This window comes from Cololabis saira, chromosome 6 (genome assembly GCF_033807715.1).
Source record: "Cololabis saira isolate AMF1-May2022 chromosome 6, fColSai1.1, whole genome shotgun sequence".
Classification (NCBI taxonomy): domain Eukaryota; kingdom Metazoa; phylum Chordata; class Actinopteri; order Beloniformes; family Belonidae; genus Cololabis; species Cololabis saira.
In genome coordinates this window covers 34,337,741-34,364,766 of record NC_084592.1, presented here as the reverse complement: position 1 = coordinate 34,364,766, position 27,026 = coordinate 34,337,741, and the positions used below count along the sequence as shown (strand labels likewise).

Genomic DNA, 27,026 nt, shown 5'->3' with positions numbered 1-27,026 from the left:
ATTTAGACCTACCATCTTTGAGTATTGTCTCTCGGTCATTTCCATCAATTTTTTGACGGCCAATAAGGAAACTGGTGGTGTCAGCAAAGTAGATGTGTCCCATTTCTGCATGGTAGTCAATAGCTCGAGGGTTGACAAGGTCCTCAACCGGCAGCATGTGCTCATCGGTGGACTTGATATTCATATCCAGGCCTCGGATCACACCAGGACGCCCCTTACCATAGAACAGGAAGAAACCATTCCTCGGCTCTGCAAAACAAGAAAGACACCCCTTCTTTCTGTTATGGTCATTTTGTCGACCTAATTCATGACAGTTGGTCCCATTAAACCCTCTTCCTGCCCATATTGTTTTCATGTGCTTGAGTGATCTTTTCACCTTAAGAGGGCCAACAATCAGTGCCAATTACTATACTTTCCATTTTAAATCATGCTGTTGTTGCAAAACAGCCATTAGAGTAAGATTTGTAAAACTCTTGAGCAAACAGACAATTGCAATACGTACCTTGAATGTTAACACAAATTTCTGCTCTAAAATAACAAGGGTGTATGTGAAGAAAGACAAACAGAAGGGCCTAGAAAGCTGAGGTAGCTCCTCTGTGGCCTGCCAGCACACAGGGGATGTATGTTCTCAAACCCTATGGAATCCTCCAGAGAGCATAAGAAGGAAGGAAGAAGGGCTTCAATTGAGAAAAGTGGACCTTTCTGCGCTCTCAGCCCTTACCCAAGAGACAAGGATGCTAGGGGTGAGGACCACACATGCCTCACTTCAATTTATCATTCTGTGAGGGAGACACCAACTACCCCAGAGACAATTAAACATTGCAAAAGACCCAGATATCAAACTTCACTGTGACTGCTGTATGAAAAGACTATAATTTAACACCAAATCTCATTATGCTCAGGGAGATATAAAGCTAGGGCAAGAGAGATAGCTGATGTCATCAGAACATCTCTGAGAGGACATAAATCAAATGTGTCATGCATAGGCTCCCAAAGCTCCATTACCCTGATCGAAATGTGGTATAGCCTCAAATTGTGTCATCAATTTGATCTTCAGCTTTTATTGTCAGCTACACAATGTCCAGCGATTGATCAGCACACCCAACAAATGCAGACAAACTTAAAACCTCATTATAGCAATGATCAATCAGGCTTCCGACAGCTCAATCGCAGATGCCACTTTCACATGGAGCTCTATTCACCAGCCTCATCTTTATCACCATCTGTCTGTGCATGCATTCTTTCATAATGGGGGGGCAGTAGGTAAATAGCACACACCTGCCATCAAATACAGTGATTTAGATTAAAACCAGATAAAAGTCAGCTTTTGTTATAGTTGTTACATGAATGCTTGGGGTTGTATTCTACCATGACATGATATTTAAAGAATTGCCAAAAAAAATATGAGACCCAACTGCTGAAAGGTATGAATCAGGGGAGAAATATAAAGAATATTGAAGGCACTGAATGTACCCTGGAACAAAACCATCATCAAAAAGAGGAGAAAATGTGACATGCTGGAGACATTTCAAAGATCCCTGTTCCAATGGTTCTTAAACTTGTTCTGGTTTATAAGAATAAACGTGCCCATCTCCCACGAGTTTTGTCCAAGATAGTTCTTTTATTTTCAGTCTGCTAACTGAGCAAACCAGTTGATGTGTCTTTACTGTATTACTCAACATTAGCAGGACAGACTGAGCTGCTCTGAGCTAAATTAGCTTATGTATTATCTGCACTACCTACCACTTTCTTGATGTTTGTTTTTTCTCCTCCTGTTGTTGTCCTTTTGATTCTTACTGCCAGATGGATAGCTTCTCATAATTTTGATAGACCCGTTCTCATCAGCTGTGTTTACGTAAGACGCAGCGAGAGCGAGAGGTGGTCGCCCGTTCCCCCTTCACTGAGTTCTCCGCCTGCCGACCACTGTTGTTTCAAATTCTCCTTTGAATCGCAAATTGTTACGATTCAAAGTTGGTCGGCCCTCCTCCCTTATGGCTCAGGGCCCAAAGCATTTGCCTGATTTGCCAGTTGACAAGCTTTATGCTAGCAACTTCCAAATATAATTTTTTTCATCCCCCCACATTTGCATTCAAGTATGTCTCTGATGCTCCTTTACAGTGGACGGAAAATCAAGTACAAGAACACAAAATGTAACAATTCAAAAAAACTAAATATAAAAAGGAGCATCAACGAGAAACAAAGACGATGGCTGTTGTCGTAAATATATTGAACATTCTACCGTAGTTCACGTTTTTTTCCTCCTGTTCACAGCATAAAGTCCAACAATGCCTCCAGGAAAACAGGAAGAGTAGCTTTCATTTCAGGTTGCTTCACACATTTTTTACACTTTTCTTAAAGGGTAGCAGAAAGCTACAACAAAAAAATCTGTTAGCACTAAAAGAGAACAAACACCGGCATCCCAGGACCTTTAAACACTCTATCCTTCCATCCAAGCTCAAGTGCCCCATTAAATGGATTAAGCCTTTGCCTTCGACCTAAGGCATCTTTAAAATTCTTTTTCAACCATCCTCAAATGCAGTAACAGATCCACTTTTAACTGTGGAGTTAGACTACACAACCCTGGGCTCTTTGAGCAACTCAAACACTGAACCTTTAGCTTCTACCAAATTGAAACAATAAATTTGAGAGTGATGCTTATAAATGAAAACACTTCCAAAGTATTTGTGTCGAAACAGATGTACTGCAACAGAGAAAAAGGCACAACAAACTCTGCTACAATTTCCTAGCAGTGCTAGTTGTGTATGCATGGTAGCCCTTGGAAAATGGTGTAACTTTTGTCTCACTAATAAAAGCATACAAACTAAATAAAGCAAATTATGTACTAACTTTTACAGGATTTCCCATCATAGCCCAGGCTATAGCCTGTGCGACAGCGGCAGGTTTTGGACTTGTAGCTACCACTCAGAAGGCAAATGTGGGAGCATCCTCCTGGTTTCCCATAGGAATCCATTTCACATGCATGGCTCTTGACTGTGAGGAAAATTAAAAAGGACAACAAATCATTATAATCCAGTGAAGCATCCTTTTTTCTGATCTATCAGAAACTAGAGCTTGTGAGTAAAACAAGACAGATTAAGACACAAACTTGCACCTATCCTCAAAGGAAAAGATACTTTACCTTTTGGTTGAGAGAGTTTATGGTAAACACGCACTCCTGTAGAATTGCCCACGCTGCCTAGTGTCCTGCTCTCTGCTGTGACGTTGAACCTGTGCAGCAGCTCCACAGTGGAACTCCCTTTGGAAGGGTCTGAGTGGATAGCATAGAGGTAGTCCTCAAACACAGCTAATGAATATATGTAGGACACCTGTAAAACAAACAAATGAAAAAACCATGGTGTCTGTTTTTGCATCTTACTTGAAGCCAAACACAAGGTAAACCAGAACAAAAACTAAAATAAAATTGATTAAATAAGGATTTCCATCTTTTCACATGCATCATGCGTTAGGGAGATGGGAATTGCTGGAGCTGCAGTCTGGTGCACTTGGCAGCCACTAAAGGGTCAAAAGCGGAACTCCACTGAGAGGCCATTGGCCCAGACACAACAGCCTCCATGCTACATTTAGCAGGATGACACCAAAATAAAGTGACATGGCTGGATGAGCTATGTACGCGGGGAAAACACAGAATCTCACTGGCCCACACCTGAACATCAGGGGAAATCGGGAACTTGTGTCAGTCTAAATGAATGAATAACAAATGGGCAGTTTGGTTTTTACAATTTACATTTACACATGTTTCTTTTTTTTATAAATAAACTCCACAAATACCAAAACTCCAATTCCAAAAATGTTGGGGAACTGTGTAAATAAAATAAATACAGAATGGATTCATTTGTACATCTCCCAAACCTATATTTCGTTCACTGGATAAAACACTTGTAATGCTTAATCTGAGGAAATGTGTCATCTTAAGAAATAAACAAAACAAGATAATTGTAAATTTGATGGTTAATACAGATCTCAAAAAATCTAAAAAAAAAAAAAAAAAAAAAAAAGTTGGCTTCCTCTCCAACAGCCTTCTTTAACAGGCCTTTTGCATCAATGAAACGAGAACACCTGTGGCTGGAGTTTCAGGAGAGGAATGACATCTCTTTTTTGTTTGATCAGAGCTTGTCATGAGTCCTGGGGTCTGTTTCACAAAGGAGATTCAACAGATTACGAGTAAAAAAATATAAAATAACTCGGTGTCCACAAATTCTGTGTTAAGAAACTCTTGAATTACCACAACTAAAAAAAGCCGTCATCAATGGAGCTCTGATATGACATCGGACAAAGCTGCAGAGCGAGTAAGTTGGCAAAATAAAATATTTCATGACTATTTTGCATGAATAGAAAATGAATGTAGATGTTCTCTATATTCACGTCACGTAGGTGCGATCCTGGGAGCAAAAACTGATAGGCTCGGTTGTATACACTTAAACATTTTGTAAGAATGGAAAAACTCAAAAGATAAAATCATTCAAGCAGCCCAAATGGGAATTATGAATGCGTTCAATACATCCAGTCACACAGGTAAATCCAAAAGGGAAATTTACTCACGCAAGTCTGAGCAGGATAGCAACCAATTATTCTGAGCGATTAATGATATCAAATTTTAGATAATGTTAATTACTTGATGACTTTGAGGCTATTAAAAAAGAGAAAAAAAACAAGTAATGTGTGAAAATTGAAATGTAAAAAAGTGTGTGTGTGTGTGTGTGCGTGCGTGCGTGCGTGCGTGCGTGCGTGCGTGCGTGCGTGCGTGCGTGCGTGCGTGCGTGCGTGCGTGCGTGCGTGCGTGCGTGCGTGCGTGCGTGCGTGCGTGCGTGCGGGGCTGGTATCGATTATTGAATCAGGCCACTTCTCACAATTCTGCATCATTCACGTTCTAATTTTCAGTATCCACAGCTTTTAAAATGAACACCCCAGGGTATTTTGTGTGAAGTATGACCATATGTGATATTTGTAATGCATGGCAGACAAGCTGGGGAAAATAAAAGACCTAAGGCTCCTTTAAAATCATAAGGGTGTCACTCAATATACTTTCCTGACACAAATGCGACATGTCATCTCTCACAAATCTCTAAAATGTTGTTATATTATCAATTGTCTGATGAAATTTAACTCACTTCAGCATCATGAAGAGGAGCAGACAGATATCAACTCGGGGTACATTGAAGTAAATCTGCTCTTGACCAGGTTTACTTCACAGACACCATGGTAACAGACTCCAAGCACGAGTTACTTCGCTTTCTGAGACAGGCTCAACTTTACTGTCTTGGTCAGGGTTAAGTAACCTTACTTTGTGAAAAAGAAAACTATTTTTCCCTGAGTTCAACATACTCCGCTTTGTGAAATGGACCCCAGGGCCTTTCTATATTGTATTTTGTATTTATGGTTCTCCAAATGTTTTCATCGAGCAAAAGGTCTGTACTGCGGGCAGACCAGTTCAACATCCATACTCTTCTACTCAGAAACCATGTTTTTGTTATAGATCCAGTATGTGATTTAGCGATCTTTTGCTGAAAGATTCTTGAATGAAGCAGGAGATTTACAGGCAGAGCTGCGTGGCATCTGTAGTATTGTGAACTCTGTACTACACTGTACCTACTGCAGAGGTAAAAAAAAAAATGAGCCGGAAAGAGAAGCTCTTTGTTTACTGACCAATCTCCACTGGATGGATGGATACATTTAAATGAGCTGACATGAATGAAATGTTGATTTTTCTCAACATATTATTCAAGCAGGTTGTAACCATCACAACGAAGGCCATTTTCAGCATAATAATTCATTAGGTGAGAAAGAATTTTACAGATTACAATATCACACACTATCCATCCAAAGGTTTCCATCCAGTCAGAGAGGAGGTTTTACTTTGACCATAACAGTAAATATAAACAGTTGAGAAAATGTGTGTTTGGTAGATTATTTATTTGATGGAACAATGCCTCTTGGCAATGAATCTTATGTCATTGGAAAGCCTGTTTGTTACCCTTTTAAATGGTAACATATTTGTGGGATGAGCAGCAGAGCTGTGTATGTGGGTTGTGCCCATGAAAATTTGCCAAATCTTCTCTGCCAATGTCAAACAACTTTGCCTCTTGTTTGGTGGGTTGGATGATTGAAGTTTGAAGAAACAACACATATTGGCAATTTAACAATTTATCCATTCACCTGTTGAGGAACCATACACAGCCACAACTATAAAAAAAAACAGCCCACAAGTGCTGACAGGATGAGGAAACAGTCTTCTTGGGATGCCTACTTTGCGCCTGTCTCTGACATCCCCTGTTATCTGGAACTTGGCCTTCAGTTTAGAGATGGTATTAGTGCTCTCTGCAAACAATTGACGTACACCAGCTTGGCACGGCCCTATCCAGATCAGTCCAATGTTGCATGCTGATTCTTGGAGCAGACACCTACTAACCACTGTAGCACAGCACAGGTGCTGCCAATCAGGTGCCTGATTGGCAGCCTGACTGGGAACAACTGGGAGAAGCAGAAGCTCAATAGAAGAGTTGATAGAAACAGTATACTGTAAGCCTTTTGGCATTGGCTGAGAAGATTTGGCAAATTTGTCATGGGCACAACCCACATACTCAGCTCTGCTGCTCATCCCACAAATGCATGTTCCTTACAAATGTTGCACCATTTAGAAAATGAATAAACAGGCTTTCCAACGGCACAATATTTATTGCCGAAAATTGTTACAAAAAAGAAATAATCTAACACACACACTCACACACAGATGTACTGAAATAGTGCTTCTGATCACTGATGTTTTTGGTTGGAACATTAAAGGCAAGAGTTTATGGAGGAGACAGACAGGGTTTGCATGACATTTGTAATGCAGATGCAATTAAATTAAGATCCTCTCACTAATGAGGGCACACGCAAATGAACAGGACGATATTATGCAAAGAACACCTGCATACATAATAACGTGCTTAATGTGTATATTCTTCTTTTCACATAAGAGGTGAGTATCTAGTCAAAGTTGGCTGAAAGGTTATTTTAATGAATAATCATAATTAGTGAGGAAAGGCCTTAAAAGTGCAATAAAGGGGAGAGATCATTGATTTGCTCATTTTGAAAACAACTCCACCATGCGAGTCTCTTCCTTCTTTTTAATACAGCATGTCCAAAAGACATTTGTATGAAAATTAAAATGGATCAATTATGACAACAGCCCTTTAATGTACCACCTGTCTACCGGTCCCCTAATTGATCAAATGTACTACGAACTCCCCTCATGTCATAATTTAAGTTTCTGAAATGGAGAGGGAGATAGTACTGATATTACTGAAATTGTCTAAAGAGGTTGTTGACAACCATCACAGTGTCCATGAAACACAAAAATTCTCTAGTCTACAGTGAAATGTCACACTCACTTTGTTCCCCTGGATGATGGTGTGCCTGTTCCTGCCATTATAATCCACCACATCGATATAGTCCAGGTAGGCATCCGCCCAATACAATAGCTTCTTGATCACATCCAATGCCACAGCTGTGGGCATCTCAATTTTGTAATCCACAAGTCGGGTCCGGTTGGTGCCATCCATGTTGCAGCGCTCAACCTTGGCCACATTCCCATAGTCAGTGAAGAACAGCATTCTGAAGAGAGTGGGAGAGATTAAATGTTTAGATGGCATGAACACTGTAGTCTTCTTTGTTATGAGAGCAGAGCCCATTCTTTTCTGCAAATGTTTTAAGATCTAATGTTTTTATATTCCACAAAGTAAATCATAATATACATTAATCTATCACTTCATTGGGTACACCTGTTCAACTGCCCATTGACATAAATATCTGATCAGACATTTGGCAACAACTAAAAGTATTTAGGCATTGACGCATTGGTCAAAACAACAACGTTCAGAGTTGGGAAGTAAAGCACTGTCATATATTGTCACTGTGAGAATGGCTTGGACTATTATTAGGGCCCGAGCACTTACAGTGCGAAGGCCCTATTGTATCTGTAGGAATTTTTTTCCTCATTTATTTTTTTTTTCCTTCTTCCGGAGGGCCTTTTTGCCCCCTTAACGTGCCTGAAAAGTCACCAAATATTGCATGCAAGCCAGGCCTGGCGAAAAATTTGATATTTCATGGTTTGCATTAATGGGTGTGGCTTATTGGCTCAACAGCGCCCCTTAGAAAACTTGTGCCTCAAGCCCCACAATACGGTTTGACGTACATGCATGAAAATCGGTACACACCTGTATCATGTCACAACTTAAAGAAAAGTCTCTTGGCGCCATGGCCGAAACCGAACAGGGAGTCGGCCGTAACGTGCACCCAGGTGTGTTATACATCGAAATGTGCGTCTCGATCCTGCGACGATGCGCATTACTTTTCTCAGTCAAAAGCGTTACCGTGGCGACAATAGACGCCAAAAAGCGTGCCCCCCCTTCATCTGATTGGTCCATATTTGATAGTTCCTACTTTCTGACATAACTTTTGAATGGTTTGACATAAAGAGTCGTGGGTGGTGTCATCTGACTCGGTTTTGAGTCCTTGAACATAATTGGTGCAAATTAGCCCCGCCCCTTCATCTGATTGGTCGATATCTGATAGTTCCTATTTTCTACTATAACTTTTGAATGGTTTGATATAGAGAGTCGTGGGTGGTGTCATCTGCTAAATGTCCAGGCCTGAAGACATCTGCATGCAAGTCATACAAGCGCTTCCACTGCAGCACGCCTGAACGTGCACAAGGGTGCGAGGGCCCGTTCATCGCTGCTTTAATTTATCCTTTTTTTCCCTCCCCTTAACTCCATCAAACCCAGTTTAAATGCCTTTTTTAAATCCCCCAGTAAGACCACCTATCTAAGAGATGCTCGTTGGCCTTTTGTGAAGTGCAGTAAAAGCTGTATTTCCACATCCTTTGTGTCAATTTGGAGGCATTGAGAAGGCATGTTGCATGGGACCAGTGGGTTTGTGAGTAAGCAGCAAATTATTGACGAGGTGTGATGCGAAGTGGAGCATAAGCAGTTATTATCTCAAAACCTAGAGAGCTGGGTGAAAATAATTTTGTGAAAGACAGAGGGAACAAATGTAAGTCTTAGAAAATAGGAGTTAAACACAGTCTTAAAACAGCTAGTAAAAATATCACGCAAAATGGAAATATCCTGTTTCTAGTTAAGATTTCTTTCATTGTTACTTATAGGATTCAAAGCTGCTCAGGTCTGCACTTTCAGTTATTTTCATGGAAAGCTTGTCATCCGGTCTTGCTGCGTCTCTGTTAGGAGAGAGCTCCAATGGCTTCCTTGGACAGCAGGAGAAAGATGGGAAGAGGACTAAATCTGGACAAGCCAAGTCAGGGGAGAAATTGGCTGCCCTTTGAACTCTAGACATGACTGTGCTGAGAAATTGGCAGAATCAGGAAGGAGCCTAGCTTCCCAAATGCAAGACTGGAATTAAGTTGGTGCTGATGTTGTACTTCTGCGCTCTACAGCTGCAACAATATTCAACTAGGATACTAGAAATGAGCCCCCATGATGACATAAACTGCATAGGAGCAGTAAAAAAATGGCAAAAAGGAACATGCCTCAGAGACAAATAAACAATGTTATCAGCATAAAGCACAGGCTATACATAGAGGTTTGTGTCATTTGTCTTTAAGTAGCTTTCTTTGATGCATATAAATGGCAGAAAAAAAACCCTCTAAAAGCTGTTTAGAAGAATCATCTCATCTCTGACAGCAATTATGCTTGTTATTCCAAAAAATGTATTTGGCAAAAGAGCTCCATTTATGTTCAGAGGCAGGGATCATTCAGTGGTATAAAACAAAGATGATATCTTGATTTTTCCACATATCAACACACATCAGAGAATTATAAACACATAACAAAGCATCAAAGCCTTTTAAAGTGCTTTTTTTCACATCATTGCCGCAACGACAAAAATTGGACTCACGGGATGCTTCACTTTTGTAGTACTGAAAAAAAAAATATTGCTGATAAACAAACCATACCATCAATCAAATTCTTCTCTCTTCAGAGAAAATAGGGAAAGTTATCTATCAAAATGCTGCCTATATGGGAAAGTTAAGATTCCGTGTCCAATATTAAGAGAGGCAGGGAGACATAGAGAGTCAAACAAGAATAAAAATGAAATGCCAAACCAGGGCATATTCTATAAAACTGTTCCTCATGCTGTGCTGCCATCCAACACTTCCCTCATTTCTTTTGTTTTCACTCCATTGCCTCAGACTGACAGACCCCTCTCAGGCCCACTTCTTCAGAAACAGCGGTACCTTTTTCTCACCAATTAGAGTCCTTAGAAAACTTCTGTGTCCCAACCTCACCAGTAACCTGCATATACAGCAGTATTAACAATGATCCATCTATCCATCTATCCATCTCTCTCTCTCTCTCTCTCTCTCTCTCTCTCTCTCCTTCTCTCTCCTTCTCTCTCTGATGGATGTGAGCGTGTGGAGTGAGTGCAGGAGCGATCTCTGTGTGAGTGATTTACTCTCTTGTATCTTTTGTGTTCTAACTTTTGTTTCTGGATATTAGTTGTGTAAACTTGTTGTCTGTATTGTTAGTGGGGTTTTTCTTTTGTTCTCCACGTCGCTGGCGTTTCGCTGCCGGTGCGCTGGCGGCATGGCGGATGACTTTAGAAAATTGAGTAGGAAACACAGCATTAAAGTTAATGCCGGGTTTCCCTGCTCAGTGGAAGATGTTAGTTTGGCAGTTGGTAAAGTTGGAAGATTAATTAAATCTGCAGCATGCATGAACAGCGCTGTTGTGATTTTTTGGGGATCGGGTCGAAAAAACAAATGAAGTGATTGAATGTGGAATAACCATTAAAAATCTGTATGTTTCTGTTTTGCCACTTTCACACCCAGCCAGTAGGATTTCCCTTTCTAATGTGCCACCTTTTATTTCTGACGATTTCTTGAAGAAAGAATTGTCTAGACACGGGAAAATTGTCTCTCCCATTAAAAAAGTGTGACAGGTTGTAAGTCACCTCTGCTGAAACATGTTGTGTCACACAGATGAAACGTATTCTTGATCCTTAACAACAGGAATGAATATATAAGGTTTAATGTTAAAGTGGGTGATTTTGAATATGTGTTGTATGCTACATCAGCAACGGAAGAGGGACATTTGATTAGGGCATGTCCAAATGAGAGGGTGCAGGGGACTGAGGAAGACACAGGAGAGGGGTCGAGTGGTCAGAGACAGGCTGGAAGAGAAGATCTGCTGACAAAACACAAGGACAGACAGATGGAGGAACGAAAGACAGGCAAGAAATACAGATCACAGAAACACCAAACACTGAGACAAAGGACACAGAAGTGCTGTGTGTGAGGAACAAAAGGAGGCAGGTAAAGATGATCAGGTGAATAAAGTGAGCTGTGAAGAGCAGGCAGGAGGGAACAGTGGTGTGTGTGTGTGACACACAGGACATGGACAGCATTGCAGAGGATGAGGAACAGGTGCAGGAGATGTATATAGCGGTGGAGAGTGTGTGTCCAGAAAATGGACATCACAAACGTAAATTACTAGAGGAAAAATGTGTCCCAGGCTGTGAAAGGTGCTGTCAGCAGTGCAGGTCAGAGACACGAGGACAGGCTGCAGTTAGGGGTCAGAGGTCAGAGGTCGGACAATAGTGACAGTGATGACTCTGAGTCTGACATCAGTGACATGATGGAGGACAAAATGACTCTCAGTCAGGAGAAAAGAACGTGTTCTGTTAAAAATATCAAATCCTTTCTGCAGGAGACTAAGAACATGAAAGGGGTGAAGGTAGAAGATTATTTTGCAGACACAAAAATGTTCTGCTCAGCAGTTAAAATGCATCTTAGAAACAGAGTGTTTACAGTGCAGGAGGGTTTCGGATTGAAAAAACGAGTGCTTAAAGTTAGGAAACAAAACAAACATGATGGCGGACAAAACAGTAAGATCTTTTAATCTCTTTGTTTCATGTTTTTTTTTTCTTCTCTTTGAGGAGACGTGTCGTGCAACGCTGTATGAAACATGGATGTATTATAGAACTGGATGGTACGTCGAAAATGGCCGCCCATTCATTTCAATGCATTTTGCTCAGCCAGCGCATACAGCGAAAAAATGTCTGACTTCCGGGTTTACTTCCGCGTTAACGGGCCCATAGAGCATGCGCAGTTGAGTCACCTCCCATGATGCTCTGGGGTCTCCCATCATGCCCCGGGGCAATGAGGCGAGTATTAATATAATATGTATTAATATAATATATTAATTCATGTATATTATTACATGTATAGTATTAGATATATTATTAATGTATTAATATAATATAATTATATAATATATATTAATATAATACATCACAGACACGGCTGTGACGTCAGCCGTGACGTCACGCCCAGAAAGAGACTTTTCTTTGACTTTTCTGGCCGTTATAAAACATTTTTGACAGATATAAAGTCCATGACTTAAAAATATAGAATACAAAGATTAGTAATTGCCGGTGATTACAGCTAGAGGTGTCCTGTGAACAGTTTTAGAGGCATCTCTTTTACTATTGCGGTCTATGGGAAAAAAGCTTTCTGGGCCCCATGGGATTTTTTTGTTGCAGTACCGCGGCTGGCCACTGGAAAAAATTGGCGTGCCTTCTGAGCGCGAGATTCAGGGGCTGGTATGAACTGACCGAACACATTAATGTTATGTTTTTACAAGAGACACATAGTGACAGTGAAAATGAGACAGACTGGAGGACAGTGTGGGAGGGAAATATGATTTTAAGTCACAACACTACAACCAGTAGTGGAGTGTGTTTTTTTTACTTTCCAAACGTTTTGTTCCTCTTTCATATGTTGTTGAACATGTTGTGGATAGCAGATTTATTGTGGTGAAAGCACAATTTGAGCATTTTACTATATTATTGATGAATGTTTATGCTCCTTCTGCAGGAGCTGACAGGAAACTGTTTCTGAACACTGTGTGCACAAAACTAACTGAGTTAAACCATAAGAGTTTTTATTTGTTGGTGGTGATTTTAATTGTATAGAGAATGACAGGCTGGACAGAAATCACAATGAACCTCATCCAGTGTCTCATAGTGTGTGCACTCTCATGAGTAAGTGTATGTGTGGAGGAGGTTTCACGCAACTGAGCATCAGTACATGTGGGTTCACTGGAAAGATGATGTCATCTCTCTCGCCAGACTTGATCGGTTTTATTGTTTTAAACATTATTTTAATGTGTTTTGGATGTGTGCAATTGTGCCTGTTGGTTTTACTGATCACTCTTTGGTTATGTGCACTGTTTTTATGAGGAACATTTTACCCAAAGAGCGCTTATTGGCATTTTAACACGGCCTTGTTATTAGATTAACATTTTAATGAAACTTTTATTTTTTGGGGAAAAATTTTGGAAAAACAAAGAGTGATTTTACATCACTGAAAAAGTGGTGGCATTGTGGGAAGGTGGAGATGAAGCAGTTTTGTCAGCAGTACACTCTCAATGTATCTTGTGACATCACCGAGTGTATGAGCGATCTAGAGTTGCAGGGTTCTGCAGAGTCCACAGGAGATCGAGGTTGTTGTGACAACCTCAAATCCAAATTAAAGCTGCAAGCAGCAATGAACAGACCCTCGTTCTCATGGCCACGCCCCCCATAAGCATATCAGAAATGGCACCACCCACGACTTTCTATGTCAAACCATTCAAAAGTTATGGAAGAAAATAGGAACTATGAAATATCGATCAATCAGAAGAAGGGGCGGGGCTAATTTGCACCAATTATGGTCAAGGACTCAAAACCATGTCCGATGACAACACCCACGAGTCTTTATGTCAAACCATTCAAAAGTTATTGCAGAAAATCAGACGTATCAGATATCGACCAATCAGAAGAAGGGGCGGGGCTAATTCATGCCAATGAAGGTCAAGTACTCAAAACCGAGTCCGATGACACCACCCACGACTCTCTATGTGAAACCATTCAAAAGTTATAGCAGAAAATAGGGACAACCAATCAGAAGAAGGGGCGGGGCTAATTTTCACCAATTATGGTCAAGGACTCAATACTGAGTCCGATGACACCACCCGCATGTCTTTATCACAACCCATTCAAAAGCTATGGCAGAGAAAAGTTTTCTAGGGGGTGCTGTTGAGCCATTAGGCCACGCCCATTAATGCAAACCATGAATTATCAAATTTATCGCCAGGCCTGGCTTGCGTGCAAAATTTGGTGACTTTTGGGGAACTATCAAATATGGAACAATCAGATGAAGAGGGGGCGCGCTTTTTGGCGTCTAGCGTCGCCACAGTAACGCTTTTGAAAGAGAAAAGTCATGCGCGTTGTCGCAGGATGGAGACGCACATTTTGATGTATAACACTCTCGCTTTCAGAGCACCGCTCTGATGGACTCACCATCAAAATACTTCTTCGTGGAGAATCAGAATCAGGAAAATTGCTGATTGAAGCCAGTGAGATAAGGCAGAGAGCGGTGGATTTATAGAGAACTGTATGAGAGCGAGTGCGCTGATGATGAGGAGACCTTCGACTCCTTCTGCAGTGGGCTGCCCAGAGTTTCTGACGAGGCCAACAAGGAGCTGGAGGGTCCTTTGACTGCAGAGGAGGTGGACACGGCACTGCAGAGCGTGCAGGGGGGCAAAGCTCCTGGGATCGAAGGGCTTCCAGAGTTTTTTTAAATGTTCTGGCCTGAACTGAGAGACAATGCGCTGGAAGTTTTTAAGGAGAGTTTTAATGATTTGTCTCTACCTCGGAGCTGCAGGAGAGCAGTTCTGACTCTCTTGCCTAAAAGAGGAGATTTGCAGAACATTAAGAACTGCCCTCCAATACTGCAACACTGCTCTGCACGGATTATAAAATCTTGTCCAAGGTTCTCGCAAACAGGCTGAAGAAGGTATTGGACCAGGTTGTACATCGGACACAGACCTACTGTGTGCCCGGCAGGTCCATTGTTGACAATGTGTCACTAATTTGTGATGTTTTGGAAGTCTCTGGTTCTTTGGGTTTTGATGCTGGTCTGGTTTCTTTGGACCAGGAAAAAGCATTTGACCAAGTTGAGCACCGTTACCTGTGAAAAGTCTTACACAGGTTCGGCCTCAGCTCTGGTTTCATTGCCAAGATGAAGGTTTTGTACGAGGACATTGAGAGTGTGCTTAAGATCAACAGGGGTCTGTGTAGACCATTTAAAGTGAGGAGGGGGGTGAGACAGGGCTGCTCTATGTCTGGTATGTTATATGCACTGTCCATTGTCCATTTAACACACGTTTTATCTTTATCTTTATTATTGTCATTGTCAAGGGGCAGAAAGATGTGCAGACACTGGGGAAAATTGTGAACAATTTTAGAAGGATCTCATCTGCTAAAGTGAACTGTGAGAAAATTGAGGCTTTAGCAGTAGGGATGTGGTCTGCAGGTTTTCCTCAGCTGGAGGTTTGAGCTGGAGGAGGGGTGGGTTGAAATACCTGGGGGTTTATCTGGGAGACAGACCCACTGAGCAAAATAACTGGGAGGGGGTGCTGGAGAAAGTAGAGGGGAGTTTGGCAAAATGGAAGTGCCACATGCCATACAGAGAGAGAGAGCTGATCATAAATAATCTGGTCACATCCTCTCTCTGGCACAAAATAAAATATGTGGAGCCCCCCGCTGCCCTATTAGAAAGAATTCATGCTGGATTTCTTTTGGGATAAGCTACACTGGGTCTCACAGAGACCCAGTGTACTTAAAAAAGAGGAGGGGGGTCAGGGCTTAATTCACCTGAAGAGCAGGATGGTAGCTTTGAGGATACAAGTGGTGCAAAGGTGCCTCACAGGTCACGATGTAGTCTGGAGACCAGTGAGGAGCATTATTTTAAGGGGGTGGCAGGTCTGGGTTTAGACGCTTCTTTGTTTTTAACTGACTGTGTTTTTAAGAGTGAACATAACCTACCACCTTTTTGATCAAGGACTGTTCAGAGCATGTACTCTTTTTAAATGGACTCAACAGGAACTTCAGCTTCATTGTTCTGGCTACTGGAGGAGCCTCTGGTCAACGGGGCTCTGATGGATGTTCGGGGCAGCGGCAGAACCGGGCTCAACCAGCGCCTGGTTTCGGCCGGGACGGTGAAGCTGAAACAGTTGGTTGATGCTGCAGGTCCAGGGTTTTATCGGACAGAGGCAGCAGCTTCGTTACTGGGGCTGAGGTCACGTCGTCATACCAGAGGTATTTTAAACTTGTGGATGTACAGACTGACCACTGAGGACCGAGACATGTTGGTGGGTTACTTTGCAGGGAACGGAGACTCCAGATGAGGGAGACCCGTTCCCTGAACTGGGTCTGTCAATAAACCAAAGTGGACTGACGGGGCCATTTTTGGTCTATAAGGATAGTAAGCCCGTGGATTTATACATGCGGACAGGAAAAACTCTGTATGAGTACTGTGTTCATGCGGTAAATAAAAAACAATTGAGCGGGAGGACAGACACTGTGTGGAGAGACAGGTTGGGGGTCACAGAGGACCATAAACCTGTATGAAGGCCTCCTCTGAACAAAAAGCCAGGTGACCTGCAGTGGAGGATCCTGAAGGGGGCGCTGGCTGTAAACAGCTTCACCTGCAAGGTAAATCCCACAGTAGTGTCCTTGGGCAAGACACCTTACCCACCTTGCCCCGTGTGAATGTGTATGAATGTTGGTGGTGGTCGGAGGGGCCGATTGGCGCGATATGGCAGCCACACTTCCGTCAGTCTGCAGGGCAGCTGTGGCTACAAAATGTAGCTTACCACCACCGGTGAGAATGTGTATGAATGAATAATGATCTCTGTAAAGCGCTCTGGGTGCCTTGAAGGGCGCTATATAAAACAAAGTCATCATTATTATTATTATTACAGTGTCAACGAAATGCCCATCAGGAGACAGAGACAGTTTTGCATTCTTGCTTGGACTGTCTGAGACTGAAGCCGCTGTTGGAGACTGTGTTCTTAGGCTGTGTAGAGTTTTGGAGTAAGACTGCTTTTATATTTGGTGTTGGTTACACCAGAAATGATGCGAAGAAGTGGCAACTGCTGAATGTTGTGGTGGGACAGGCCAAACTGTCCATCTATATGAGCAGGAAACAAAAGATGGAGAATATCTCAGGTGCAGACTTACTGACAATGTTCAGGTCTCTGGTGAAGGCCAGAGTCAGTTTGTGTTTGTTTGTGTTTCAGTGGTGTTTCACTGACACTGTCTGTTCTGTGGTTGATGAGAAGCTGTGCTCCAACTCTATTTTTCTATAAATGATTTAAAATTACCATTTTTAAACTCTGGTGTGACTGTCATGATGAGTTTGGTTTGAATTTATTGAAAATAACGATCATCAAGGTCATCAAAATCATTTTTATTCTCTCTCTACCTTTTTCTCACCAATTAGAGTCCTTAGAAAACTTCTGTGTCCCAACCTCACCAGTAACCTGCATATACAGCAGTATTAACAATGCTCTCTCTCTCTCTCTCTCTCTCTCTCTCTCTCTCTCTCTCTCTCTCTCTCTCTCTCTCTCTCCTCTCTCTCTCTCTCTCTCTCTCTTCTCTCTCTCTCTCCTCTCTCTCTCTCTCTCTCTCTCTCTCTCTCTCTCTCTCTCTCTCTCTCTCTCTCTCTCTCTCTCTCTCTCTCTCTCTCTCTCTCTCTCTCTCTCTCTCTCTCTCTCTCTGAATGATAAACTACAATTAACTATACTGACTTAAACTCTGACACGATGTTTATTTACCACGAGCCATAAAACGTTGGCTTGTAGTTAATGAGAACAGAGAGATGCAACCAGCCAAATCCAAATCAGTCATGCCATTAAGATACCAGCAGTTCATTATTTTGATTAGGCCCACTGGCTTAACAGTAGCCCAAGCTGTTGAATTAAGTACAGTTTTCAAAGCACAAACCTGCCAAGTGGTAGTTCTGCATATACCATCAGATTCATTATGCAATGTGTTATGATTTAAAATTTGGAGATGATTGTTAGCAATAATATCTAAATATATGTAATATATTAGGTGTGAAATTAATCACATTTTCACTGTGATTTCAAATTTGACTCCCAGTAATCACAAAAACAATGTAATCAAGAAAACATAATTTTGCCACATATCCAGTCTTGTGCTCTGAATGACATGCATGACCCAGGGACAGACTCCACTCGGCCATGGGTGAGTGAATCCTAAGTAATGTTGAGGTCACACTGCTGTTGCCAGTTGTAAACATTTAAGGAATATTTGAGCAGCTCCAGCAGCATTTGCTCTGCTGTCATAGGGGATACATGTCAAAGTACACCCTGGGTGTGAATGAAATAAAGCATGTTTTCCTCCATTATTGCGCAACAATTTTTTTTATGTTCATAGATAAAAAGTAAAAAATTATGTAGTTAAATATTATTCTAGGCATTTTTTCTTTTCCTCTCCCTCCAGGATTTGGAGTGAAAGCAGTGAATGCATATGAATGTCTGGACATTACAAGCTGTCTGAAGCATCACCAGCTACTTCACAAATTACACGGTACAAAGGAAAAGGGGATGATTCTAGGGACAGAAACTCATTTAAATCCAAGTCAATTCTTATAAGCAGTGAAATGTTGTTTTTTTTTAATCTTCTGAAAGTTTTCTTCTCCCCATAAAAAATACATAGTGATAAATGACCATGTGGATTTTCAGAGCAAGACGGTTATCTCATCTGCAGTATGCTCACCCCATGAGAGGATCCAGTGCTATCCCTTTAGGATTCAGTAGGTCCAGCTGAAGGATTGTAACACATGTGTCCCCACTACTGTCACAGACAAATATCTTGTCATGGACGCGATCAACAAAATAGAAGTTTCCTGTTAGCCAGTCAATGGCCATCTGTTCCGCATCTGCAGTGAAGAAAAGAGGAAGTTAGATCCACGTAAAACAGCTGAAAAACTATACAAGCAAGAGACCTAAAATCACCATATTGCATCCTTATTTGCCAAGGAAATGCAAACATCTGACAATACTTTGGCTCCAATGATAGTTTTACAGTAGGTCAAACTGATCATCATTGGAATTATTTAATTTAAATTCTGAACACCAGTTAAAAAGGCACACCATCATCCCATCTCTTACCGGATAATGACCTGTAGGTGTGTTGAGTGAATTACATTTGATGTACAAAATTAGCTCCACAGTCCTTTAAACTGTACCAAGGCCACAGAGAATCCTAACTGCCTGACAGGATTGCATTGTCCCTTGTCAGGAAGCTCTGATGCAAATGTATTGGAGCCAAAGTGTAGACTTTGTCTAAGAAAATGCGGCAAATAGTGAGTGAAGGTCATACAAATTTTATGTAAAATGTGTTTCATGTAAATCTGTACTAGGAGAGGATAAAAGATCATTTTAAAATAGCAAAGCTCAAGTTGCCTGAAGGCATGAGTGACATCTGTGGTATAAAGGTGAACGCCAAAACTGCTGAGGCTGACCTGACTCAAAATGCCTAGATAATGAGGAGATAGAGGCAGCTCGCAGGTAAGACAACGGATAGAGAGAGAGAGAGAGAGAGAGAGAGACGGGCTGAGAGACAATAAAAATGTTGAGCTGACATTACTGTCCTCCTTTTCAAGTAAATGAGAGTGCTCACTATTTTAGAGTAGATATTCGAATTCCTTAGCAAAGTCAGGGCAGGAAAGAGCGATTTAAGAGAGAAGCTTTGTGAACTGAAATAAACATACGTTGCAAACTGTGTTGTGTTCTTAGTTCTTGTTCCCGTGTGAATCCACGCAGATTTCTTGTTACAGCGCAGCGGAGTTGCCCAGAGGACTCTGTCGACAGGACCCAGCAAACACTTTCCCGACTGTGCTGGAAATCCAATGCCACAGTTCCATTTACACTTAGAGACCTCAGGGGCTGAAGGCCTGTTCCATTTAGGTGGGTGATGACGATACGATCTGAACCACCAATCAGAAGCACCGGACGGCTGTCACCAGGATCTACAATAAATGGGAAAATGATGGAGAACATCTCATTTTTTTATTTTGGTAACACAATTATCACTCCGAGCATCATGAGAGAAGCTATCCTCGCTCTTACATCATCACATACTGTATACATGCAAGATTGCTGTTATGGATTATGTCGGATTGAAAAGATGTGGCCATGTCTGAAAAAGATGCCATCAGACCGCAGAACCTTTTTTTGTCAATGTCACTCTTAATAAATGTTGTATAACTTGCCAGTAAAGCAACCTAAAAAATGGAGGAGAACCATTTTACAGAGAAGAAAAGTCTTCGTCTTGGCAAGTGTTTGACGTCTTCACCGTGGTTTATTTAGCCAAAACACTGGTATTTTCCTAAACCAAATCGATCGGTTTTGAGGCATAAATCTCTTAGGATAACATGACAGTCACACTGTAATCTGCTCAATAGTTTCTTATCATGTCTTTTCCTGGCAGTTTTTATCGCTATTAAAAGGTGGTGGTAAATCAAATATAGTTTTCAGCTTCTAAAATGGAGCCTCCCTCATACATGGTTGAAATCTCTAACTGACCCCCTTTGACTTGTTTACCTGAAGGGTTAACATCCATGCCCAGTCGTTGTCACTCAATGGCCACGGTTACATGATGTTTTTTTAATTCTTAATTAATTATTCCGAATTTAATAATTCAGAATTAAACTATTTTCCTTTGAGTTTACATGGAAATAGTAATTCCAATTTGGGGTTTACATGGAAAACACATTTGATCGGCTTTATCCAATTCCGCTTAAGGTCTGGGGGTTGGGAAGATTCTGATTGGATAGGAGGGCGGACCGGAAGTTACGTCTACCAGAAATTACATCTACCTGAAGAAAAACGAACGAGCAGCGCAGAAAGACCGGAATTAATTTAAAGCGGAATAAGTGTATACATGATGGCGGAATTATTCTATTCGGATATAAAATCGGAATAAACCAGCCACTTACTTCGGAATTAAGTTTCATTCAGAATGGCCATTTTCATTCGGAATTAGATGTTGTATATGGTCATTTTTAATCATTTTAAATCGGATTTAATTTTAATTCTGAAATAAAGAGGAATTAAACTTCCGATGTAAACGCACTCATTGATCTGCCATTTATAGACTGATGCTACGCAGCCATGACTGAGCACTAAAATAGACATTGCACAAGTCTCAGCTGAGCAGTGCGGACAGTGGCTTCTGGGATGCGTTTAGGACTCCTTCCTTCACTGTTATTCTGTAATGCCCCCCCGGGCAACAGGCTGGCACACAGGGAATAACAGTTACCTTCAAACTGATTTTGCTGTGCAGTTATTATTTTCCTGATAAGTCAGGTGGTGCCCCATTTTAATTGATTGATTTTGATAAGTAATCTTCTTTATTAATAATTAATAATTATTGTAAGACTACTATTAATAACTCTTTAATAACTGAACCAGCACTCCCTTTGTTGCACAACATGTATAATAATCACCAGGGTTTCTTAAAACCTTGAACAAGAATAAAACAATTATGCAGTTGACTAAATATACAAACCCTGAAGAAAGAAAATATTATTTGAATGTGTCAGACAAAGAATCCAAAGTAAACTTGAGTTGCTCACCATAAAATGAATATCAAAAAATGTTATTGTGCTAGAAAGGAGCGAGGGCAATGCATGATTTATTAAAACTGGTCAATTGTGATCAATATTTATCATAGACTACAGTTGAGTATGTCAGACTGTACATTGTGCTTTTCTCATTCGTATAGTGGAAGTATTTCCTATTGCATATGTATTTATCATTTCAGTTTGGCACTTAATACAACATTTTTTTAGGACTTGAGAAAAACATTGTAATAGTCCAAATATTTTCAGTGCATGCAATGAGAGACTAGACATCATCATTACAGGACACTGTAGAATTTACTTCAAACACTAGTCCACACAGCAATACGTGTGTATTAATTTGGAACCTGTAAAACAAACAGAGAGAAACAGAGAAATGTAAGCATTGTTTCAGGTAGAAGGCTGGACTTTTTCTTCAAAAGACCACAGTGGTAAAACTGAAATAAGCTGCTTTATGGGTTTAATTGACCGTGCACAGTCTCTGACATCAGGTTCACCCTCTTAAAAGGGCCCTTATTTATCCCAATCTTGCACACAAGTTCAAGTCAAGGGCTGCTCCCCTAATATGGGCAATAAATCAGATGGACTGGTCACATAACTGCCAGTGCATGACTCGCACACACACCGTGTGTCACACAGTAGGGGGTAGATAGCGTTTTGCTCAGAAGTTTTGATACAGGTCTCCTTAATTGCTCTATAAAGCTAGTAATATTACGTATTATTACTGTTATTGATAAGGCAGTGCTTGATGTATCTTGGTCTGTTAGCGCTCTTTTTACCAATAAACAAAAAAAACAAGCTTGATGGACTGGTATTTATTTTTTTCCTAAGCCACGACAATGAACATTGACAAAGTAGTATGATGAAAACTATATTTTATCATAAAGACTGATTTAATAAAGAACAAATGAGCTTAGCACAGTACGGCAAGGTCATTTTAGAAAGAATATACGTGCATGGTGGTCACCAGTGTAGACAGCTATTCAGAAGCTATTTTCCAGTATCTGCTTGGATTTATATTGTTTAGTTGTGCATGAACCACTTGAGTGGACGTCAAGCAGTCATCCAACAGTCATTCATTGCATTTTCTTGAGGAAGATTTCCATTTAAAGTTGTTTTTTTCAGTAGGTCTTGTCTGGTATTTTTTTTTAATCATTTATACTTTTTGATTCTGTCCTTATTGTGATGGCTGCACCTACAGCCCCACTGCTATAGTATATATTGGCACGAGCCAAGGCTGAGGGAATGTTGGAGAGTCCAGGATGCAGCTGCTAGAAATTAAGGCGACTGGGACTGGACCAAGAGCAGCTACATCATGGGGGGAAATCATGGGTTGTTTGTGTAAATATTTACTATAATTTAAGTTCATTAGTTTTATTTTGTATTTAGCAATTCCTGTTTGTTTAGATTATTTGTGTAGGTTATTTGTTAACAATCTTTAGTGTTTTACCCCCGTGTGTCATTGGTCTGATCAGCCAGTATTTAAGTTACTTGTGTGTGTTTGTTCAGGTTAGGTCAGTTTGGTTTTATTTCAGTGTGGTGGCTGTTATTGTTTAGTTGGTTTATTTTTGACCTCTTTTAAGGGCCCATCTTGTTATTTTGGTTAAAAAAACCCTTGTTTTCTTTAAATCTCTGTGTCCTCGTGCTAACCAGCGTGGTCCCTCACACTAAGTTAAATGAAGATAGTGAATGGGCTAATATATTTGAGCTTGTCAATAATTTGTGAAAGTTCTGCGTGATATTCTGCTGAAGGGGACCTCTGTAACTTGCTTTGAAATTAAAGATTGAAGATACAAAACACCTACTATGACCTTAGAACTAAATAACATTGTTTGAAAAAATATAAGATAAAACATTTTTTCAAGAAATCAAATAGTAAATTTTAATTACTTGTGCATAGAAGGGTCAAATACATCTGTATATATATAATGTATGTGTGTGTGTACACAATGAAAAAAAAAAGGCAGATTGGCAGAGAGCACAGCCGGCTTTATGCTATCTGTGTTTGGAGCTTCTACAAAAGTACTGCTGGCATCTTTAAAAACCGTTAGATAAAGGTTTGAAAAATACAATTGCCCAAAACTGCATTTACAGTTTTGACATTGATGACAACCATCAGATATGAGCTATAGGCAAGAAGAGAAAAAAAAAACCTAAATGGGAAGATATTGGATCCAGATGAAATCACAAAAAATAAAAAAGGACATTTTTGAATTCCAGTCATAGTCACATCACATTTCTGTGTTCATCATGCTGTCCTTAAGGCCATCACATATTCTTGAGTTTTTACAATTAATGGTAACCCACATAGTTACACATTGCTAAATTAATATTAATGCATGTGAGCTTTGGGTTCACTTAAGTTTATGGGTAATCATATTCAGTTTATTCCTGGTAGGACACCAGTGGCAATGATTAAAAGTCACAACAGTTGTGTTTTCCCCAACAAATTGTGTTGGGCCTCCAGCTGTTTTTAACCCATATACAATAGTAATGACAGCGCCCTAAAAAATGTCCTTCCCTTGATGACTCCATGCAAGACATGGTATTGTAATGCACAATGCTAAGCTTGTATACATACAGACTGCAAACCACCACAATTACTTCTTTTGGGGCTGTTTTACTTTTACAATAAATAGATTGTATTACTCAAGGGGACAAATTTGGTACAGAGCTCACATCAGGGTTTAACATAAATCAGGATATGCAAGGCATTGTGTCCTTACATAATACTTCAGACTGCACCCATTTAAAATCTCATGCTCATTAATTTTATCATTATCCTGGCCTGACCACATCTACCCAGTCCCATGTGGGTGATTGATGTGGTCATTGCGAGACCACATTAATCTTGCCCAACCATTTCTAGTGAAAACCAAGGCATTGATGAGCAAATATTCTGGTACAGTTCAACCAAACTGTCCTATTTATTATTAGAAGTGAAACATAAACACTTTGTAGATTATGTCGATTCTCACTGCAAGTATACTGCTCACCTTGTTTGGCCTTGCAAGATATCCTGTCAGGTTGTAGAATGTACCCCTCTGAGCAGCTGCATCTGTATGACCCGTAGGTGTTTGTGCAGGTTTGGCTGCATGCACCGTACATGGCACATTCATCATGGTCTTATAGAAAAAAAGGAGAAAGTCATTTGTAATAAATTAGTTGTGCTCAAACATGACCCAAATACATAAAGAATATGCAATGTGGCCTTTCTCTGACACCCCAGGTATAATTACTTTAGTAACCAGTTTTTTTCTTTTCAGGGTTGCGGTAGCAAGATAATTCTTTTTTTTCTCCTCATATTCATTTTTCAATCTAAATAAGACTGCGCTGCTACGTTGTTCAAAAATTATATATCTGAATATTCTGTATGCGCTACAGTCATTGGAAATGTTGGTACTGCTCCTTTTTCTTTTTTCTTCTTTTCATTAATTTCTTAATGTGAAACATAAGAAAGAAATCTGATCATAGTGCATCCTACAAATACAACCTTAGACAACCTACAAAAGTCATGTTTTCTTATTTATTGCTATCTCTTATTTAATAAAAATGAGCCAAAAAAAAGAACATTAAAAAAAAGTCATGTCTAATGTTTAATAACACGTCTACTGCTTCCACAGGATTTAAGAGAAGTTGAAGCCATCTGCTGTTAATCTCTATAAAAATAGATGCTTTCAGCAAATGCTGATCTGGGGTATTCAGGTGTATGTGAACACAATGCCAAAAGGTAAAGTCATAAGCAATGGTCTTAGACAAGCGATTTTTGCTTGTCAATCTGGAAAGGGTTAAAAAAAAACATTTGGAGTTCAGCATTATACCGAGAGAGATAATTTACAAATTGAAAGCATTAAGACAACTGTAAATATTCCCAATGGTGGAGGTGGTCGGACTGTGAAAGGCTCAGAGAAATACAATGAAGGTCAGACCCTAGAGGTCTCTCAGAGTATATTAAACATTAAAATCCATGAGGGTATGACAAGTTCCCAAACTGGGTCATGCAACAGGACAATGACTGTTGGCTGCCTTGCTGGAAGCCCCAACCAGTGCCAGAGAATCTTACCTCTGCAGCTTGTTCCATCCTCACCGACCTCGAAGCCATCGGCACAGAAACAGAAAGTGCCATTTCTAGTCATGACACAACCATAGCGGCACCGGAGCTCATGGCACGCTAACAGAAGCTCTGCAATGGGAAAGAGAAAAATCACAGGAAAAACAAATGGTAGAGTAGGTGGAATGGGAAATTACTTTTTTGATTTGTCTTTTCTTGTTCTGTCTTGTTCTTTCTCAGCTGTCAGTTTAAAAAACACACACACACACACACACACACACACACACACACACACACACACACACACACACACACACACACACACACACACACACACACACACACACACACACACACACACACAAAACCCATTTCAAGTTTGATTCTTAAAAATAAGATTGGTGAACCCCTTTTTTGTTTTATTTTATTTTTTCATTCATGTATTGATTCTGTAATTGACATTTACATTAAGTAACAAAAATATGAAAAGAAAAGCCACCATTATTAAATGTCAGATAGCATTTGGAGGTAGATGAAAATAAAAAAGTGTAACATTTGTTTTCCTTTTCCAAAAGCACTAAACTGCATTTTTCATGAATTCCATTCAAATTGTCACTCAGCACTCTAAGGCCTCTGAGAAGCACTGCTATAACATTATAACAATGTATGGTCAAGACTGAAAAAATGACAATGTACTGTAGCAGCTCTCTGAAACTGCGAATATTATCATTTCCCATGTACTTTTAGGATATTGTAATGGGGAATTATGATCTGTAAAGAATAACTAATTGTGTGCCATGGAATGTAATTAGTAAAACAAAACAAAAAATCCATTTGAATCCATCAAAATGCATAAAAAAAGCTTCAACAATACAATACATGTCATTTTCAATTAATGTTAACTTTGAGGCCAAAAGATAAAGCCACATATTGATTTGACTGTCCACAGTCTTCCCTGTTCTAACCCTCTCAAGACATTAATGAAATGCTGCAGTAGTAGACCAAATCATTTCCTGACAGGGTGTATTAACATTCATGGGTATACTGGGGAATGACTAACTATCAAAGCCCCAGTTGTCATATATTATAAATGACAGATTTTGGTTTTCATTTATAATAGCTGGAAGTGTATGATGTCACACTTGAAACATGGCCTGAGTTATTTATACTGGTCTATTAAGTCCTTTTTTTCTCCCTCCTCTTTCCATTTCATTGTCAAAACTTCTTAAAACATAAGAATGAATGATGTACCGTAGTTGGATTGTTTGGGGAGGTATTTCACTGCTTTTAACACTTTTTGGAGAACAATATGCCGACTGGTAATGATAAAATCGTCTGATAGTCTGTGATGGATGTGGTCTATCCAGGGGTTACCCCTCTTTATTCCCAACTGCAGCCAGTTATAGCTTGTACTTAGTTTAGTTGTTAACCTGAATTAAGATGTCAAAGTGATATTAA

At 40.2% G+C, this 27,026-nt stretch overlaps 1 protein-coding gene across 1 annotated transcript in view; it reads right to left on the bottom strand.

Moving 5' to 3' along the window:
- The window catches only part of lrp1bb (low density lipoprotein receptor-related protein 1Bb), a 520,571-nt gene that overhangs the window by 259,861 nt on the left and 233,684 nt on the right, over positions 1-27,026 (bottom strand). Inside the window, exons 6-13 of the mRNA XM_061722939.1 lie at positions 25,581-25,700; positions 24,514-24,642; positions 19,646-19,903; positions 18,649-18,811; positions 7,392-7,614; positions 3,140-3,326; positions 2,848-2,991; positions 13-249 (exon numbers count right to left, since the gene is read on the bottom strand). Of these exons, the coding sequence (XP_061578923.1) occupies positions 13-249; positions 2,848-2,991; positions 3,140-3,326; positions 7,392-7,614; positions 18,649-18,811; positions 19,646-19,903; positions 24,514-24,642; positions 25,581-25,700 (1,461 nt within the window). The remainder of the gene's footprint in view (positions 1-12; positions 250-2,847; positions 2,992-3,139; positions 3,327-7,391; positions 7,615-18,648; positions 18,812-19,645; positions 19,904-24,513; positions 24,643-25,580; positions 25,701-27,026) is intronic.